General features: G+C 40.5%; 1 protein-coding gene across 5 annotated transcripts in view; it reads right to left on the reverse strand.

Moving 5' to 3' along the window:
* ANKRD17 (ankyrin repeat domain 17) overlaps nt 1–21,040 on the reverse strand; it is a 95,998-nt gene that overhangs the window by 23,948 nt on the left and 51,010 nt on the right. For 4 of the 5 annotated variants that reach the window (XM_076337462.1, XM_076337465.1, XM_076337466.1 and 1 more), the window contains exons 7-15: nt 19,721–19,815; nt 14,251–14,488; nt 13,475–13,666; nt 12,968–13,077; nt 12,061–12,148; nt 10,957–11,084; nt 10,337–10,480; nt 9,645–9,747; nt 7,348–8,103 (exon numbers count right to left, since the gene is read on the reverse strand). In XM_076337462.1, coding sequence (XP_076193577.1) covers nt 7,348–8,103; nt 9,645–9,747; nt 10,337–10,480; nt 10,957–11,084; nt 12,061–12,148; nt 12,968–13,077; nt 13,475–13,666; nt 14,251–14,488; nt 19,721–19,815 — 1,854 coding nt within the window. The remainder of the gene's footprint in view (nt 1–7,347; nt 8,104–9,644; nt 9,748–10,336; nt 10,481–10,956; nt 11,085–12,060; nt 12,149–12,967; nt 13,078–13,474; nt 13,667–14,250; nt 14,489–19,720; nt 19,816–21,040) is intronic. The other variant, XM_076337467.1, reaches the window with a different exon arrangement.

Here is a 21,040-nt window from a genome sequence, read left to right on the forward strand (position 1 = left end):
TTCCTACAACAAGTCAGCCGTTACTTTGACCAGGCGTTCCATACCTTTAGAAGCAGGACTGCAGAACAAGTCCAATCAATGGGTATCTGTGCAATTTTTCTTAAAACAGTTTGAAGATTCTCATATAAAAGTCTGTCCAGCCTTCAACCTCCACCACCCCGGCCCCCATAAACATAACAAAAAAGCAACAGTGCTAGTGTCAGGATGCTCACATGGTAGAATTTGTTGAAACCAGAGAAGTGAAAGCTTCTTAATAGCCGTTTTGCAGAAACTTTGGTCAAGGTTGTTAGAATACGCAAAAGGTAATACCATTTTACAGTTGATGACAGTATATCGACATGACACAAAATAGCACCGGCTGCCACACTTCCCTGAAATTCATTTCATACATATAATGTTTAAAAGTACAGAGCAAACTTGAATCTAAAACAGCCTTGGGGGAAAAACTCCCATTTTCCTACGTTTTGGTTTTTTTTTTTCCTAAGAAGAACTCAAATGTTTTTCTCCCTGACTTTTCTCCAGTATTTCTACAGGTCTTTATCATGAGGTGTGATCAGCAAAGGAAAAAGTAAAGTACTGTACACTTCTCCTGTCAAGTTGACAAAAGCACCATTAACCGCGAAGTGAAAGAAATGCAGTTTCTGCATATTGTCAGTGTTCATCTAGTACACACCACCGAGTAACCTTACGGAACACCAAAATAATGTCCCTTTATCCCAACTTTTTAAGTCCTGTTCATTTTTCAAACGGGTTTAATAATCAGCCGTGTCCCTAACTGCCATTGATAATTAGCTCCTATATTTAGTTTGAAGTGCTAAGTTTTTCAACAGATGCCAGAAAAACTGTATCCTAACATGCCAATTTGGGTACTCCCTCCTCTGCAAGGCAGCCATGTTTTTCATCCATTACTAATTTAATTTCTGGACTTCCTATACCATATCCCAGGGAAGAAGCTAATAAATGTCACTGAAAGAAACAACAAACCCCCAACTTATAACATAAAAAGTATGATTAACCTTATATTTAAGAGTAAATCAAGATTCAAACTCCCTTCATCTTTATATTAGAGTGCCTTTTGAAAACTCTTCTCATCTTATGAGACAAATCATGCTAGGTATGGATTAAAAGAAACATACAGAAGCTAAGCCAAAATATTCTGACATAAGGTCAAAAACTACGGCCTAAGGGAGGTTCTGTACAGAGGAGAACTAACCAAAGATCATAAGGAAGTATCATTCAGTGGAGCATCTAATTTAAACTCATCTCATTCCTTACTCTGACTGTAAATTAGAGATATAACCTAAAAACACAACTTCAAATTGGTTTCATACAGAAGGATAAGAAGTTGTCAGTCTCAGCTCCTGCTCCCCTCTTTACATATATGGTCCTAACAAGTAATTTTGAAAAACTAGTATTTTTACATTCTTTCTAGAAGTTCAAAGAAGAAGTTAAAGCAGCATAAAACAGTAATGGAGTTACAAAGGATCGTGATTCTCAACTCTCACATCTAGTCCAAAAGAACCCCATCAAGATGGTAAAATGGACTGGAAACTAACCAAACATGCTTAACCCGTATGATACAAAAGCACAATCGTCAAATAATCCAGACCTGAAAAAGGTTAACCCTGCTACAGTAGCACGTGTATTTTAAACAGTTGCTAAGAATTACTGCTCTAGTCCCAATATGGTGGCTGGGGAGCATCTACTATGTTCCAGGAGGCACTATTAAAGTTCTTAGACTTAAAAAAAAAAACCCTCAAGGTAGTTAGTAAGGTCTCAATTCAGGTAAAGTCTATTTTTTATACCAATGGTGTTGCGGTGAGGGGGAGGAAAAAACACAAAAAATCAAACAAAAACAAGAGACATGTTTAAAAGCCAACACCCCTCTTTCCACAAGAAAGAAAACCTTTATTGTACAACCCATATATAAATGTTTTTATGCATGCTAGTAGAGGAGAATATGCATGTTGACTTACAGTTCTCATTAAATATATTTCCAGTGTGCTTCAGTAATAATTGACAGTCAAATATATTTCATATCCCTACAGCACGTTTCACTGAGACAAAATATTAATTTCTATGGGTAATGACTTAGATTGTATTTATTCCAACATCACCTGTGCAGAGTTCAAATTTGTAATGAACATGCCAAGGGCAACGAACAGAATCTTTACCGTGTCCAAACAAAAATATTACAAGTTTTCAATAAGCCAAAAAGTTTTCACAACAGTCTTGAGCAGTGAAAAGAGTAACCAACTAGCTTGATCAAATCTAAATGCACTAACAGTCAAAAGTTTATCTCTCCCCTCTGCCCCTCCATCTACTCTAATGGACCAGTGGCAAAATTTAACTGAAAGTCTGTACTTCAACATTAAAACATCATTACTTTATGCCTGGGATAACATCATCTTCAAAGCTAGTTCACTATTAGAATATTTTAGTATATACATGCCTTGGTACAGGCCCAGCTACCAGTCCTGACGTTACGAAACAAGGTCAAGCTTCTTAGAATACATCACTCCAAGCATCATTTGACTGCTCTAGTCAGTGTCTTATGCATTTGCTTGGATATTAGACAACCAGTTCTGTGCTTACTGATATTAGGAGCATAGCTGCTCTTCATACCGATTTCTTTCTGGACATCTCAACTTTCCTTTAGCTTACATTAAAAACAGTATGTCCTCACAGCTGCTACCTTCTCCCCCATGCCCAACAGCCTCACCATCCAGAGAAGCCTTTGGCTTACAAACGCAGTCCGAGTATCAGGGGACGAAAGAAAACAGACAAGCTGACAAATTAAAACCCCTGAAAACTAACACAAGCTACTTAACGTTTGAGCCAACAGGTTTTTTTCCTCACTGATCTACATGTCCTAAATCAAAACACATGTCTGGAAAAAAGCCTGATGTTTTGAAAAGGAACATGGGGTTGTTCGCGTTGTTCAAGTTCGCTGCTTCCTTGAATACTTCGTATTTTCACTAAGGCAAGATGTTACAAAAACCAAGCACCTTTGTAATTCCACTTCGTCTTTATGTCGACCATTAAGTGTTGTCTGATTGTGGGCACAGCATTGTTCTTACGCATTTATTCCTTATCTCCCATAATGTCAACAGTAGATGTACAAAAGAACTGTTTCGCATTACATTGCAATAAACCAAGATGAGGGACTGAAAAATTAATACATTACAAGTATTAGATACCTCAGCTTTTTCCAACTTGTTTCAAGCCAACTCAAAAGGCTTGTTCCACATCAGTTTCTTCTCCTCTGCCCCCAATTTCTCTGTAGGATCTTATTAAAAGCTATGTTCCTGCCACACATGCTTAAAATCAAGACAGAACACTTCAGATTCATAACATGCCTTGAGTTACAAGCGTCGAAGTTACATTCTGAATTCAAATGCAAACACACAACATGGCTTCTATGCACTAACAGCTCCATGGATGAAGCCTGAAAACCACACCACACCTGTAGTCTTGATGATTATTAGTTATAGTCTGAAGGGTGGACTATCACAGGCTCAGTCCCACACAAAACCAGCGGCCTAGCAAAACATGGAATTCTCTTAATATTCCAAGGACAAAGGTCTAAATGCATTTACCATCCGTTTGCAAGAACAGCGTAACCATTGCCAGCAACCAATTGTAGTTATATGAGAGCATAAAAGCTTGCATCCTCAGTTTTCTGCGGCTCCTGCACGGGTCGCAAGTGGGACAGAACCTCCTGATTTTTCTGCGATGCTGGCGCTCTACTATAATTTTTTTTCAGTATTGAGTTTCTGAGAAGAACTTAGGAGTCAACACATATTCTTTCTTAGGTATTAATTTAGACAGTTACAGTTAGAACTGACTCATCCCACAAGGTAGCTTCCAGGAATTAATCTTATCAAGCACTTCAAGATTCCTGAAGTTCTTTGTGAGGCTCTGTTACTGGACATAACCCTTTGAATAGTTACTACTTTAAAGAAGTTTGCTATTAAAAACAGGGATTTATTTTTTTCTTTATACCCTTAACACACCATTTAACATATGCAATTATTTCATTCAGGAGTTACATAACTAACCCTAGAAAATACTTCTATTCACCAGCCTCACAGCAAGCAAACAACTTGTCCAACATCTGAAGCTGAAGAGTGAACCTTTTGCTTGTCATCAATCCAGCAGGAACAGAAAGGAACCCGAAGTTAAAACTGAAAGTTTTTTTCAACTTATCCTATTACTTTCTTTAAAAAAACCCAAACCCCTTGACTCGGTACGTTCTCTCACTGTGTTTCCAGGCAAATTGCATAAAGCTCTGGTAAGACCAATTAGCTTCTCTAATAGCAAGGAATCCTGCTTTGAAGTCCCAGAGTTGATCTAGCCACAACGGTTAACCTCTACAGCAATACCCATGTCTTATACTCGCCTCTGACAAATACCAGCATTTGCACACCTGGCCTTATTTTAAACAAGTACTTAAAATGGGAAAATGAAACTCATTGTTCACAACTAATTAAGCACAGAGATGAACATTAAATAAAGTTTGCACAGTCAAGGTGAAGCTTTGTTTTTGTAACCGGTGCTGCAAGCCACAGCTCTGTGATGGAACTCAAGTCATCTCAGGAACAGAGATTTAAATCCATGGCAATACTCCAGAGGGTTCCTAATAAAGCAATACACAAAGCTACTGATAAAATAGTTAGCTGCTGCTTAAATGCTTTGTGCTACATTGAGCCCATTTCACCTCCACACTAAATTCTGACGTGTGGATTCAAACTGACACTTAAGTTGTATACTCAGGTCTGTATCTGCTCTCGCTTTAAAAAAAGACCTAAAATTAACCACTACACAGAAAAACAAAGATGGAATTGCATCTGTATAGCTTTTAAGAGACTTGCCACAAATGCCTTCCAGAGCACAATTTGCTGGGGGATGAAGGGATTGAGAGCAGCCCTGCCGAGAAGGACTTGGGGGTGCTGGTGGATGAGAAGCTGGACACGAGCCAGCAATGTGCGCTCGCAGCCCAGAAGGCCAACTGTATCCTGGGCTGCATCCAAAGCAGCGTGGCCAGCAGGTCGAGGGAGGGGATTCTGCCCCTCTGCTCTGCTCTGGTGAGACCCCACCTGGAGCACTGCGTCCAGCTCTGGAGCCCTCAGCACAGGAAAGACATGGACCTCTCAGAGCAGGTTCCAGAGGAGGGCCACGAAAATGGTCAGGGGGATGGAACACCTCTCCTGTGAAGAAAGGCTGAGACAGTTGGGGTTGTTCAGCCTGGCGAAGAGGAGGCTTTGGGAAGACCTTATTGCGGCCTATCAGTACTTAAAGGGGGCTTATAGAAAAAGATGGGGGCAAACTTTTTAGCAGGGCCTGTCGCGACAGGACAAGGGGGAACGGCTTTAAACTAAAAGGGGGGAGATTCAGACTAGATTTAAGGAACAATTTTTTTTACGCTGAGGGTGGTGAAACACTGGCACAGGTTGCCCAGAGATGTGGCGGATGCCCCATCCCTGGAAACATTCCAGGTCAGGTTGGACGGGGCTCTGAGCAACCTGACCTAGTTGAATATGTCCCTGCTCACTGCAGGTGGGTTGGACTAGATGACCTTTAGAGGTCCCTTCCAACCCAAACCATTCTATGATTCTATGAATTTAGACCTCATTCCCAATTGCACGTGCGCATGCACATACTAAGCACTGGGACTAAGTAGTACAAAAACATTCACTCAAACGCACATTGGAAATACCTGACCTTTCCAAGAAGGCATGCATGAGCATTTGGCTATGTGGCAGATAACCTAAAATCGTAGATTCTCAAGACATTATATGCAGTTTAAACATATAACAAATGTCCTAATTTGAAGTTTAAGTTACATTTAAACACAGTTGAGGTGCATTGCACCGATTCTTCTTAAGTAACTAAAAACTGTAATTATCCCATCTCTTCAATTGAGTAGCTGGTATTGTTATGCATCCCAGCAGCTCCGCTGTCATCTTCACTATCAGTGCATGATGGATGTAGTTTTATCTATGTTTTCATGCAGCCAGCTTGTTTTTTATCCACTGACAGCTTCCAATCTGTATGCCTAGGCTTCAATTCTAACACCAGATTTTCCAAAAAGAATCTCTGTAGCTCCCTTAAGTTTCAGCGATCTTTAATGAGGCTTTGCCTGAACATCAGGCTACTCATTAGGTGCCTAATTTGAAAAGCGTTGTTCCAAGTATTTTAAACAATCACCACGCGTTATTCTTAACCATTACCATATCCTCTATTCACTCTGCACCATTATTGTACTCCAGTAACTCTTGCAGTATACGCAGGACCAGCTCCACACCTCTGCACCTCCGGTCTAAAACGTTCTTGGAGACCTGCCTTTCCTCCAGCACGTGCCCCTCACCCTAACATGCTTTACAGAGCACACTTGTCAAAATAGACAGCACTTTTAAAAATGAAAGTTCATCAGCTTAACCAAGAACACCTCAGCACATTTTCATCGAGTGACATGTTTTTTTTAATACTATGTCCTAACAGTTAATCTTTATTTAGCTAAGTACTCAAAATGAGTATTTCAGCGACTACTTTAACATGGAAAGGCGATTAAGTGCAACTGAAGCGGGTGTAAAGGAAAGCAACACTAACAACTCACATTTCCTACGGTATTTAAAACCTGCTTTGTTCTTTCATTTTACTACTTAAGTCCTTAAAGCACTGATGTCACTGGGTAAAGAATTCTCCGAAGCGATTAAGAAGAATTTGTTAAGAAGAATTTGTTAAGGCTAAATTTGTTTTTCGCTGGCAAAGCAGCCATTTTTGAGTAGACTTTTTTAAAAGTCTTAAGATTATAATTTTTTTTCCAAACAGAAGTAAAAGCCTCCGATAGGTAGACTATTCAAGGCCAACTAGAGCAGCTCTCATTCAAAAGACAAGCCTACAGGTTCCTTACAACATTACAGGCTTGATGTGGTGCTATAGTTGCTCAAAGCCTATTCTGAGTGCTCCAAGTCAGTTCTCAGTTAGCTAGTCCAAAGTACTAACCAGCATCGTCAAGATGTTGTTCCTGAACTACAAACAGGCCGAAATAGAACTGTTAGACCCTAGCACATCCCCCCCCCACTATGAAGAGTTAAAAATGCCACTTCCAACATACCAACCTGACAAACAGGCACCAGTTAGCTGAACAAAGGGAAAGGCAACCCTGCAAATTGAAAAGTTAAAACTAGTTTTCTGAACTCCTAAAGACAGGCATCAGTAGGCTAGTGGTACTTGCTGTAGAGCTAGCGGGAGTACACAAACACACACACACACACAAAGAAGTGGACATACCCTCAACTGGTCAAGCAAATATTATACCTGCTCATAACAATATAAACCCACCTGCCATGATGTCATCCAGCGTGTCATTGAGCGTCTGAGCAGGGCTGGCTACCATTAACCCTTGCTGTGTTTCTGTCAGTATTCCTTGCCCCAGCCCTGCTAGTTGTGCTTGGCCCAATACTGGCTGTCCAACTATAACACCTTGCAGTTCTGTAAGATTTGCGATGGACCCTGGAGGTAAGGAACCTGCTGCCAGAGGCAAAGCTTGTGGCATCGCCAGAGGCTGAATTGGTGCAAAACCCGTCTGCGCAGCAGCTTGCTGAGGATCATCTTTAAGCAAGATGGGGTCCACTTGCTGTAATCGTGCATAGTCTCCCTCTGAGAGTTGTTCTCCTACCCCAACAGGGGTCAGTAGTCCCAGATGCTGGCAAGACTGTTGCTGCTGCTGCTGCTGGAGCTGAATTCTTTGCGCTTTTACCTCTAGATATTGCTTTTTTAGCTGCTGCTGAGTTTTCAGCTGTAACTCTCGCTCCACTTTCTGCAGTTCCTCCAAAATCTTTTGTTTCTTCTGAATTTGTTCCTCTCTCGTTTTGTTCAGCTCCTCAATCTTCTCTTTGGTGAGCTGGTCAGCGTGTGCCAATTCCAGGGATTGCAGCTGAGCGTTCTTCTCTATGGCTTCTTTTATCCTCTGCTCCAGCTCTGTCAACTTGCCCTGAGCCTCTTCTACAATGCTCTCTGGAGACTGATTGGTGATGTAACCCTGTACATCCTGGTTGTTTGCTGGCAAATGACTGCTGGACTTTTGTTTAGAAGCAGCTGTGTGAAAAAGAAACCCCCTCAGAACCAATGGAAGTGCATACGAATGGCATCCTCATTATAGAGCTACTGTTGGGATGCTAAATGGCCGGTTATGCACCAAGACACAGCACCCACAGAAGGTCAGCGTGTACTGTAAGGCCCTCAAAGAAAACCGTTATCTTTCGCTATCAATTTTAATACAGCAGTCAGATTGCAATTTAACAGTACAGATTACTGCGCATACATTCCAAATAACCCTGCGCTACGTTGACATATTTACTCCAACAATTGTTATACTTTTGCCAAATGAAGCGATTGTCTCGAGAGCCGCTGTTATCAAGTGGTGCTACGAGATAAATCGAAACAAAAAGAAAGAATATGCTGTCTCTTTACTTGATGTTTTGTGTCTGGTATCGTGTTAAGACATAAATGTATGGTTACAGCCCTGAAAGCACAGCAAAAGTGATGCAAAAACATCTCGAGGGACAGGTGACTTGTTCTAGGCCACCAGTTTTGTGAATAACTCGGTACATTTTAGGAAGCACTACGCTTGCTAGGACTACTGAATCCTTTCACTACAGGTATCCAGCTTTGCTCAGTTGACAAACAGCGCTAGAACCCAGGATAGTCATTTATATTTAACGTGATCTAACAGGGTATGTTTAGCCACTAGATTTTATCCATAGCAGACATGATTTTGCCTGTGTCAAAACTCAGCTCTCTGCCCAGGCAAGGCAAATATTTCAGCCTTCCTCTAAGAATGAGCGATGGACTAATCCAATTCATCTTTTATGAAGAAGTCCACAGTAACACAGCTGACATGGTCTGCCATACCGGTTGGAGAAGGAACAATCGGTTAATTTTGAAGGGCGAAAGGCAAATCAAAACTCAGGATCTGAGTCAGTGGAGGTGCCCAGTTTCTTCCAGTCATCCTCGCTGTATTTCCAGAACAATACAAGTGTACACACAGTATTAATTTTATGACATGCACGCCTGTATTTGCACTATCGCTGATCCTTGATAAAAATTGTTTTGGAAGAGAATTCTTAAGTACAGAAAGTGTTAAGTGTCAAAATGGCGATATCAAAATAGATGCAAATTTAGTCCTAGGAGGACAAGAGCCACATCAGACTAAATATTTTATAGCACAAGAAATTCCGCCTTCAATCAAATTAGTCAAACCCACTCCAAGACTACTATCCTAAGTAGACACAAGTTAAAGTCAACTACGATATGGAGATTAACACTGTTTTTACAACTTCCATTATCAAATTTATATAGGCTTCTGGGTGACATTTTGCATTAGTCCAGTATGTCAGACTAATACATATTTTAACATATTTACTTAGGCAGATTTCTTGACGCTTTATGATTACAGGGTTAGATGACTGATACTTCGTATTTGGCCGATAAGCAAATCCTTAAAAAAAAAAAAAATTGCCGTTTCCTTGACTGAATCCATAAACACTCTTCATAAGAACTACTCTGCTAGAAGTGCAACCCTCTATCTTCTACCTAGGAAGGATATTTAGAAAATAAGCTCCAGAACTAAGACTGACCTTTATTTCTGATGGGAAGGGTTGTGGCGACATTAGCAGGGGGTTTGTCAGGCTCCTGGGGTGGGACGACCATGGGCAGCGCCTGCACTGGTACACGAGGAGCCTAAAACGTTGGATACTAACAGATTACTTTTCTCATACTCTAATCTAGTTATAATTCAATAGAAGGTAAACAAAACCTGTTAGAAAAGCAGACTTCAATGGTGACTAGTAACATTTAATACGTTTTTTAATATGCTGAGTTCAATAGTTAACAATTTGAGATCATCTGACTTCTACGTACTTTGCATTTTTAACCTAAGAAGTTACTTGCCAAACAATATGCATCTCAGCATGGTACAGTGCTATATCATGGCAAAGCAAATACAAGCCACAAGGGGCTACAAACGTAATCTGAAGAGCCTCATTACATCAGACCTTTTCACTTGTTGCGGTTTTTTTTCCTCGTCATTTTTTCCAATAATATTTATAGAGCAGCAAGAAGAACGATGAAAGCACTACACAGTGATGCCAAAGAGTCTTCACCTTTTTCACGACAGCTCAAAGTAATTTTCTGCGTGTTCACCTACAGTTCAGTAGTTCACGAAATGACATAACCGACTCTTCTCTCATCTTTAAACTCCTGAGTAAGCTGCATGAAGAAATGCAAAAAAGCCCGACAAATCCACAGATAACCAGCCCTTAAATCTTACCCTATTTAAATCATGGGATGGTGGGGTCAGCTGAGTAGCATCAGGTGGAGGAGCAGAAAGCAAGTTGTTTGGGTAATCTAGAAGGTAACAAACCACGCTGGTATGACCACCTTTTGCTGCCTCTATTAACATAGTTGATCCGTCCTAAAGAGGAAAAAATCACAGTATTAGTAACAGCATCATCAAAACATGACAACACTGAAGCATTTTGGGAGACACGACACAGTATCTATTAAGACTGCTTTAATAAACATTCATTCAATTTGCAGTAAGTCCATATCTAAACTGAAGGACTCTATTAAGTATTTCCAAAAAAACCTAGTACTTCCTAAAATTTTTCTTCCTCTTCCACAATTGTGACCTTACAACTGGAGCGCAACCTTCACATTCACGGTAATCAATAGCCCTCCGCTCCTCCTAAGGCCACCTTCCATAAACACGTTCACGACCATAATGCCTGCTTGTGGAAATACCAGCTCTTGCATCTTACTTCTATTTAAATCGTGACATCCTGTGTCAGTTGCAGAGAGAACAAAAGGAGCAAATTCGTTTGGGTATCGTTAGTTTTAAGATTAATGAAAGACTACCTCAGAGGCAAATAAGGTAGTTGAGCGACAAACCTTCAATCTGTGAGTAGGGTCAGCACCATGAGCTAGCAGTAACTCCACAACTGCCAAATGACCTCCAGCACAGGCCAGCGACAATACTGTATGATCGTTGTTAGCTGTGGTCCTATTCACATTTGCTCCTTCAAAAATAGAAGGGGGAAAAATATTTCAAAATACTTGAACCGGTTCTCCTCTACCTAAAGTGACAGGAAGTTAACGTTTTTCTTAAGTAGGAAAACGTAGTTCTCCATGGCTGCAGTCTTACAACTGATAAATCAAATCAATCAATTATTACTATCATCAGAAGACCATTTAACACGTCACGTGTCACAACAAGAAAAGCAACCCTACCTGGACTAGCGCTCCAAAGTCAACTGTTCAAATGGCTACATGGTAAGTATGGAACGTCACACGGCAGGTGAACCTATTGCTTCTCAATTGGCCAGCAATTGGGCCAGGGCTATGCCTCTTTTTAAAAAACAAAACCAACCAGAAAACAAATGCTGAGATCCAGCGCATGGATCCATGCATCTTAGCACCAGCAAGCAGATGATGAATTGCATCTCTGCTTCTTTCCTCTACAATCTACACAGGGAAAACTGCAGCACACTGTAAGCTTTAGGCCAGTCCTGCTCCACACAAGGAAGGTACAAGAGAAATCCATCAGTATCAGCTCAAGAGAGAAAACAGCAATTCCAAGCTCTTTATCAACTCTATGCATTCAACTGTGATTTAAGCCTGGAGCTGATAGTTCTGACAACACCAAGCAAGTTATAGTCAAAACTTTGAGACAAACAGGCACTTGAAGTTAAACTTCTGAAAAGGCAGAGCTCAAAAGCTGCACCAGGAGCATGGAGACACCCAGTAACCACCACTACTGTTGCTGCTTTCACTAGGAATTAGAGACTGGAATATAGGTATTTTTAGAAGTAGCTGCAGTTCCCACTAATCTCACCAGAAACCAGAGGTGATCATTACATGCCTAGTTGGAGAATCAACTACCTACTCGAGTTAAAATATTTTGACCAAGTCCAAGCAAGTTACACTACCACTGACATGTTCTTAACTTCGAGTATTTCTAACAGCAGGAAAACCAAAACCTTTTCGTGCTCTTACCTTTGCTAATCAAGAACTGAACAGTGCAAACATGACCTGCCCTTGCAGCTTTCATGAGAGGAGTTCTTCCACCTTCTGATTCATGCTCCTAGAGCAGATAAAGAAAGGCTTAAAATTCAAAATTCAGAAGTAGCACATGTGAAAGGATGCAATTCAGCCTTTTGTACTTTTGAATGGAAAGACATGGAAGATCCCTTTTTAGCGTTTCACGAACTGCAGACGTAAAAGTTTACGTAACATTTGAACTCAGCGTGTCCTGCAGACAGATGAAGCTATCTACCTACCTTTGTACAGGTCTGAGACTCCTGGACAAAAAGCGCTCAAGCACATGGTGGGGATTTTAGTTAAACCAAATGTGTTGTGTCATGCTTAACTTAACTTTTTGTTAACATACAGGTGTACAAGCCTACCGAAAGTAAAAATCAGTTTACCTCCGTTATCTTAATTCCATTACGGTACACCAAATAGATCACATCAGAACAGAACTATCAACTGTTTGCTGCATAAGGACTAGAACAAATTTGCAGGTGCAAGTACTAACCCATAGTCAGCTCAACAATTCAAAGCTGAACACCATTCAGGACTGCACATGACAAAAGAACAAAATCCCCCATTTTTCTGTACAAGCAACCTTGAATGGCTTGGAAATGCTTTAGACATCCATCACCAAAGTACTGTAACTGACCTAAGCACTTTCAGGTAATTAAACAGCCTGAAATCCATTAGAAAAACATCACCAATTCTCACTTAGTTAGAAGAAAAAGGTTAAAAGATAATTTTAATACAACTATAACAATTAACAGCAAACTTGTTAAGTTTTCAGCAACGAACACGGGACGCAAAAAAAAATAGACATATATAATTTTATTTCCTAATTATTTTTTTTTTTAAGAAGGTAATGACTTACCAGATCTGCGCCTGCCTGAAGTAAGACATCTGCTACATCAGTATGGCCATTTTCACAGGCATATGTCAGTGCTGTGTCACCTGTTGCTGTTGTTGCATGCACATTAGCCCCTGAAGCAGTAGTAACGAGCATGTAAGCTTTATGAAGTTCATTACAGAAAATATGCAAGTCTCTTCACAATCTTTACCAGATCAGATAGCAAATTTTTAACTTCCCCCTTCCAAGCCAACATCTACGAAACTGACAACTTAATCATACTCTAGAGGAATTAAAAAAAAAAAAAAAAAAATCAACATAAACTAGAATTTCAGTTCCAAGCAAGTTTACATCAACTTAATCTTCAAAAGCTAAATTAGGGTCCAACTAGTAAATTACTTAAGGTTCCACAAACCTTTGCAGTCAACTTCAAGAAGCTGCTAATGAAAGTGTAATGAATATGGAAAAAGATATTTTTCTCTTAAGGTTACATTAGGTCTCTACAAAACCGTTAACTAAATCACTCCATACCTGCAGCTAATAAATATTTAACCAGCTCCAAATGACCCTCTTGAGCAGCCTCCATCAAAGGTGTGGAACAACCAAGTTCTATGTCAGCTCCCGCTTTAATAAGAAAATCAGCAACCTCCAGAAAACCTCCACAGCAAGCCAGAGTCAATGCCGTTTCTTGCGTCTCCTCTGTTTGTGCATTGATGTTTGCTCCTTAAAACAAAACACCAAAACCACACATACATCAGAAAACACTAGTTACTGAAACCACTATCAGCAGACAAAGCCATTTCCTGATGCACAAGCCATCTTCTTACTACGTATCTCATTTCTAGCACTGCAGAAATTTTCTTCTAATGAAAGATTTCAACTTTATTTAACTACTTTGGAAACCCCTCTGAGGACCTTAAAGCACTTCTCTCTCTACAGCTTTTCAGCAATAACACAATCTCTAGATAGGCCAAGGCCATTATGCAGAGTGCAAGTAACCCACATTGACCATTGACTATTCGATGTCTGTCTGAAAAATGCAAACCTGTTCTGAAGAACAATTCAGAATGACCACTTACAAAGTAAACGAGTGGAGCAAAGGATATTTTGCTAAAAAAAAAAAAAAAAACCACAACCCACAAACAAAACACTCCACCAACTGCTCCAAAAGGTGGCGGGGGGGAGTTCAGAAGTTGTTGAGGAAGGAAACAAAAAATGACAGTAACTTAGCTTTTATTTCCCCCCGCCCCCAAACATATGCAGATGCCTATAGAATTACAGTCCATGGAAGGCACCGCAACAGTTACCTTGACCAAGTAACAGTGCCACCATCTCTTCATGGCCTTCTCTAGCTGCTTCCATTAGTGGTGTGTATCCTTCATCGTTTACCTCTTCCAAGTTAGCTCCACGTTCAATTAACAAAGCTGCCAGTTCGACATGCCCGCCACAGGCTGCCAAAGTCAATGGAGACTCAAAAGAGTCAGCAGGCATGTTCACCTGAGCTCCGCTGTCAAGAAGTAATCTTGCCACTTCCACATGGCCGTCCTAGGAATCCAAAAAACCAAGATCAAAAGACCGTCAAAATAGAAAAATTGCTCTTCTCCAAAGCTTTAAGCAGTCACCCACTCAAATTCCCTCGGAAGACGCAGAAAGCAATAAGCGAGTCAAGAAGTCCAAAAATATAATTAAACGTGCTTAAGTTTCCCTAAATGTTTTTCCTAAGTATTTGGATAAAGGCTAAAGATGTACTGTTTAACAGGCACCTGAAAAAACTTCAAACGTATTTTACTGAATATGTTCAAAACTAAAATATTGCAAACCACATATCAAACTTGCCTGCCCACGGTGTATGTAACAAGCCAGTCAACTTCTTCATATCAGACTCAAGTTCGAGTGTTTGGTATCGGCTTCGTTTGGGGGGGGGGGGGGGGGGGGGGGAAACCACAAACCAAAACCCAAAGAGTTTAGAAGGAGCTCTTCGTTAAAGGCTAGACACAGAACCGCACACGTGAAATTATCTAAGGAACACAAGTTCTAAGAAATAAGTTAACACTCAAATGTATTTCTTCTTGCGTTCTGCCAACAAATTTCCTACTAACACCACAAGCAGTCTAATAAATAAAGCAGTATTAAAAGAATTACAGTCCAAAAAAAATTTCTTCTCTTGGATTTAAAAACAGGTTTTGATATTCTTCCTAAAGACTACAAAACCTTTACGTTGCAAACAAGTCACTCAATGCCAGTGCTCCCCACTTTGTCAGAGAGGGATTTTTGTTTTAAATTCAACATGCAGTTGCATTATTTGTTCAATACAGTGTATTTTAGTTATTAAAACAACGCATGTCAGGAATACGGTTCATCCTCATGTCCATGCAGACCGTTAGTGTCTCGAAGTATTTACATTACAGATTTCCCGCTTTTGGGGAGGGAGGTGGAAGAGAGGACCGGGTTTAAATTTAACCATTTTGCTTCCTTCCTTTCTTAAAAAGAAGCCGTGCACAAGACGATGCTTACCTCTTGGCTCCTGCAAAACTATTTCACTGCTCAATTTAATAGCTGAGTCAGGATTTACTTTCTCCCTCCAAGAGAAAAGCCAAAACAAGACCATTTGTCAGAGGTTCATACCTCATACATCACAGGAGCCACCTGAACTACAGCCTTCCCTTGGCAGGGTTTTCCAGATACCATTATCACCCTGTCAAACTCGTTTTACCAAAACGTAGCTCCTAAGTTTGCTTTCTTCCTTTAGAAAGAAAGAAAATATTTGAGCATATGATCTTCGTCATGTTTTTAGTATGCCATAAATCCAGGAACTACTTGAAGTGGCTTTTCAGCTATATGTTTACACTGGAGGCCTGACAGTGACATATCCAATTGCCATTCAATTTTGCTTTTGTTTAGACAGAAGCAGAGACTGGCTTGGTCACTGCGGTCCAACAACAGCACAAACTCTCCAAGCTGGTTTTCTCCATGAGGAAATTGCCATCATTCAAACGTGAAGTAACCATAATGGGAAAAGGTCTGACACACAAAACACAGGAGGGCTGCACAGAAAAAACAGCAGCTTACCAGGAACGCAAGGCTATCCCAAGGTTGTCAATGAACCAGGTAAGTACACCTTGATCTCAGATGAACTAATAAGAGGCAGAAAATCGCAGCCGTTGCTATCCTTGCCAAGCTAGAAACCACAACCCCAAAAAGCTCTTTTCCCGACAAAATACAAAACTGCATCTGACATTTTTACACTTCATTTTCTTAAGTGTTTTATACCTTCTTCTGATATCCAGGGAGCAAAACACGATTTCCTCTCAGAAGAATATCTAGGACATTAACTAGGACATATTCACCTTTTATATGAAATGACAATACTATTTTAGGGAAAAACTCCAAGACTCCATAAAGAACCTTTCCTCAGGGAAATGCAGAGACGGCGCCTCAACCACCAAGGCTCTGGCAAGACAGCTCACTAATCATCCCTGATTCACGACAAGTATGGTAAACAGCAGTATAAAGGTATGCTTCAAAGCTTCTTTTATGGGCCAAGCAGCCTTGAGAATAACTGCCGGTGTTGAACCACACAAGGAAATTCTATCCATGTTTTAACAAACCTTGCAATGGGGTGGTGCTGTTCAGCTCTTCTACAACAGCTAGAAAAAGCCTCGTAACTGCTATTAGATCACAAAAGGTCGCCTGACCGATCTGCACAAGCGCACCGGGTGTATTTTCAAGATCAAGCGCTGTGGGCAATCAGTACGTGGCCCTCACTGTGGAAGATTAGGTTACTTCCGGAAGAGGAAGCGCCAACTAGACAAACCTGCTTTTTGCTCCCACAAGGCAAGTCACATTGCCCAACAACTCATTTGCATTACACCAACGTTAACTGCTGTCTATAAAAAAAGCTCTCCGTCAGAAGTCTTCCCGAATGCCTTGTAGGACAAGGTTTAAACAGTCTCATTGGCTTTTATGTAAGTGTCATGCCACATAAAAAAAATTCTGTAACATATATTCAAGTTCAATGCTATTCTGGAGAAGGTAGTTTTCTTCTGCTACTGAAGAGCAACAACCGTTTCTGCAGAAAAAACATGCTGAAATGAGAAGCCCCTGCACTGCTTCATTTCAGACGGTAACCTTTTTAAGTACTGCTATAGAAAGCTGCTCCCTCTCTTAAGCAGAGCTGAAGGTACCGAGACTCTTAACTATCTGTCAATTCTGAGCAGCAGTATGGAAACACCTACTTAGGAACAGTTTCCTGCAGAAATAAGGGAGACAGATTTTTTTCCTATTGCTCAGTAAATCTTAATTAAAAAAAAAAGGGGTCCCAACATTTCTGCAAGTCCAATGGACTTTTGCTAATCTGTTGGTGGAGGGAAAAGCCGTGGGGGAAGAGAGTGGCAAGGCAAGGAAGGATTGTTCCGTAGGTCCATGAAATAGCAGCTTTCTCTGCAAACTTCCGATCTGTGAAGAAGCCATCCTGATGAGAAGGCTACTGCAACATCAAACAAGATATTTTATCCTCACCTTCCAGGGAACTCGCTGCAAGGACAGCGCCCATGATATTAATAGGGCTAATCTATTAAGATTTCAGAGTGAGAGAAACAATAGCTCAAGTCCTGTTTACCTACATGCCTTTCTTTCTAATGACTTCTTGAGAACTATAATGGTTTCTGTTAATGATTCCCCTATCTGAAGCCATTAACTTCCTTCAACAGATATAACTGGCTGATTTTAGAACCATTACAGTTGTTCCAGAGAAGGGAAGACTAAATAAGGATTTGTGGCATTCCTCTATAACCACAGATTCACAACGTGACACTACACAAGGCTCATGACACGAAAAACTCAACCCATCAGAAATCTATTTAAAGTGGAGGGTAAAAAGGAAACCTAAGAGCCAAGTTTTCAGTTTTATGTTTAAGTTACATATCCAGATGAAGGATTTGCAATACGTTGGCATAAAGCATAAACAAACTACTGACCTACCCAAGCATGCTGCAGCTATGCATCCTAAATAGTAGAGGAAACCTCTGCAGTAAGCGTTGCACAACAGCCTACTGCAATTCAGGGTCACTAAGAAAACTGGGGGGAATCTAAAAACGGAGCCTAATTCTGTACCATTTTGTTTCATTTTCATTTCTCCAGCAGGAAAAGTTTCAAAACACTCTCAGTTCTACAAACACAAACTGACACTTGCTGGATTGTTCATCCTATTAGCTTACCCCTGCCAACACTTGGTATGGTGCAGAGTTAATAAACTCATGGCAGCGTATTCACTTCTCTGAGAAGGGGTACCAAAGTCTAAACAATTCCTGGAGGAGAAATAAAGGGAGTAAATGGGCACATTTACTCCATCATCTAAAGAACTCTCCAAAGGAAAAGACCAAAGCAACTGAATTCTGTTACCTCAGGTAGTATGTAGGAAACAGATTTCAAATAGGATATGTGCTTTAAAGAAGGTGCAAATATATGACACTTACATAGGTGTTCAAGTCCAACAGTACTTCAAACAGAAAAACTATCTAAAGACACAATTTGGCAAGTTTTCTTCACCACGAAAGCCTGGAAGAATCTTAAGTCTGGCATCAATTATACCATTCCAGCATTAAAATGTACCCATACATAATTGTTTCAAGGGAAAGCTTCACATGTATTTGTGTTCTATGGCAAAAAACTATTACTCAAAAATTAGAGTTGTTCTCAGCATCTTACTAAATTTTATAAAAAGGTAATCTGTTCTACACCGTCATTTTACAACTGCCTCAGATGGGCAAAGCAGCAACATCAAAGTACTCCTATTAGTAATAAGTTAACAATTTCCCCTTCCATTTCCTAGTTTGTTCCCAAACAGCTTCTGATCCTGTGTTTTCAAGGAGTACATGGGGCTATGTGAACCATAGCGAAGCAAGTTGCACCCGCGCACCTAAACATAAGCACCTACACGGAAAGAGAACTTAGCTTAGAAACTCCTTAAACATGACATAGGTATGTTAAATGCCTCCAACAGCCAGGCAATGACCATATTCACTACCTGTGTTTAGCACATTAGAATTGTTAAAAGCATTTCAACACCCACTGAGAATCTTCCACTTCAAGTTATTTAACTTGGAGATTCCTGTATAAAGGACTTTCCCGTTGTAAACCCGAAGTTTCTCACCCAGAAGCCTGCAAAATTACACAAACCAAAAAAAAAAAGGTTCTGTTCAAATAATTTACTATTATTTACTTTTGGCTATCTCCTGAAGTCATTAATTTCTCTGAAGTAAGGTCACAAAAACGTCCATTTTGAACCAGACCTCCATGATTATCAGAAGGGCAAAAAGCAAAGAGCAAGTGACATATAACACGAGGAGAAATGTAGCCTACAGAAGCTGCTTTGGGACAATGAGCACAGACTTACTCACTGACTTCTGCCACTTCAGAAAAAACAAAGTGCAGCTAGACATACAGAAACCTACTTATTCAAAGGATGGATTAATAGAGCTCTCCTGCTAATGCTCACGTGATGCAAGTTTTAGCTGATGTCTCCTAAGAATTCAACTACTTGTCAGCCACGAGAGGAACAAGTTCCATTTTGCTGTTTTAGGAAGTACTATTTTTCAACCCGGTACTTCCCCCCCCTCCAATTTCTTCTGCGAAAGGGCCATCAAGTACACAGGAGAACCGTAACATCACATAGTTAGGTTCTGTACCAAAAGGAGACCAAAAGGAATCACTTCGTTCATCATCAGGAGGTGAAGAGACAGTACGTATGCCTCACTGCTCAAGCCAGACATCTCTTACCATGCAAGCCTCCATGAGAGCAGTATGCATTTCATCTGTCTTGTGTTCCTGGTCTGCACCAGCTTCCAGCAGAAATCTCACCATTTCTAGATGGCCTGCACGGAGAAAATATTTAACAGATAAAAACTGCTGTAGAAAATGCCTTTCACAAGTCATAGAAGGGTCTAACGTACATAATGAAGGTAATAGGCCATGTTACAACAAAAAAAAGAAATCCCGTGAAACACTCTTGAAAGGCACATTCATATCTATGTATTCAATGTGCACAGATGTTTAACAGCTTAGTTAATATAAATACAATCCAATTCACTCAGCTCTAATGTCACTTCAAGGAACGCCTGTAGTGCAGACATGATTTTAGAAACTGAGTAGTGCACAGTCCATAGGCTTTACCAGGGTGACTTACTTTGTACAAAAATATTTGGATTTCTTTTAGCTACAGAATGTTTGGGTTTTGTTGCAGGTCAGGCTTTCCCCTGTACTTGCTTGACATTAAGGATTTAGGGTTACTGTTTTTATAAACGGCATTGTAACCCGTCCCTGAGCTCACACTGACCCTCAGACCGTATAACATACAAAGCAGATAGACCTTCAAACTTCCAAGCATACTCTTAGGAATTCAACCATCTATAGGAATCCTCCCAAGGTAAGGACACCTATTTTTAACGTATTTGCCCTCAACCCCTCCATTAATTCACAGCTATAGTTCACCAAGTCCTGTATGTGTGCCAAGTCCAGTCAGCTTCGCTACACTGTCCTGACCAACACCATATGCAAGCATATAAAACCAAGTCAAAGAAAAACAAGTATTGCCATTTCGTAACTCAACATGACCACGGCTAAACCTTAAAACTAGGAACTACGCCTAGAAACACCATGAATAGCACAGATACTGCCCAGGATGAGGCGACATTGCTTTTTCACCCTTCCCCCTTTATTTGGGAGAAGTTAGTGACCGTCTTGGTCCCAAATATCCCATGTCATTCTACTACAGGAAGCAAGCAACATGAGAAAATTAGGAGCTTATTTTTATGCCCTAAACACGCGATGTGGAGCAACACAGAAATGCACAAAAGACAGACAAATCATATATGGTAAGGTGAAAAAAATGAAAGCCTGAATAGCTTCAACTTCTGTCCCATATATCATAGTGAACAACTGACTAAGCACAGATTGTAGTTTTTCATCTCTGCTTTCCAACCTCACTTCAGGATTCAGAGCCCAAGCACATTTTCTGAGGGAGGGAATGTTTTAGAGTCCCACTCCCCTCTTTCGTAACAGAGTCTTTGCTCTGACACCACAAAATAAAATTACCATGGC

The sequence above is a fragment of the Aptenodytes patagonicus genome, chromosome 4 (genome assembly GCF_965638725.1).
Source record: "Aptenodytes patagonicus chromosome 4, bAptPat1.pri.cur, whole genome shotgun sequence".
In the NCBI taxonomy this organism is placed as follows: domain Eukaryota; kingdom Metazoa; phylum Chordata; class Aves; order Sphenisciformes; family Spheniscidae; genus Aptenodytes; species Aptenodytes patagonicus.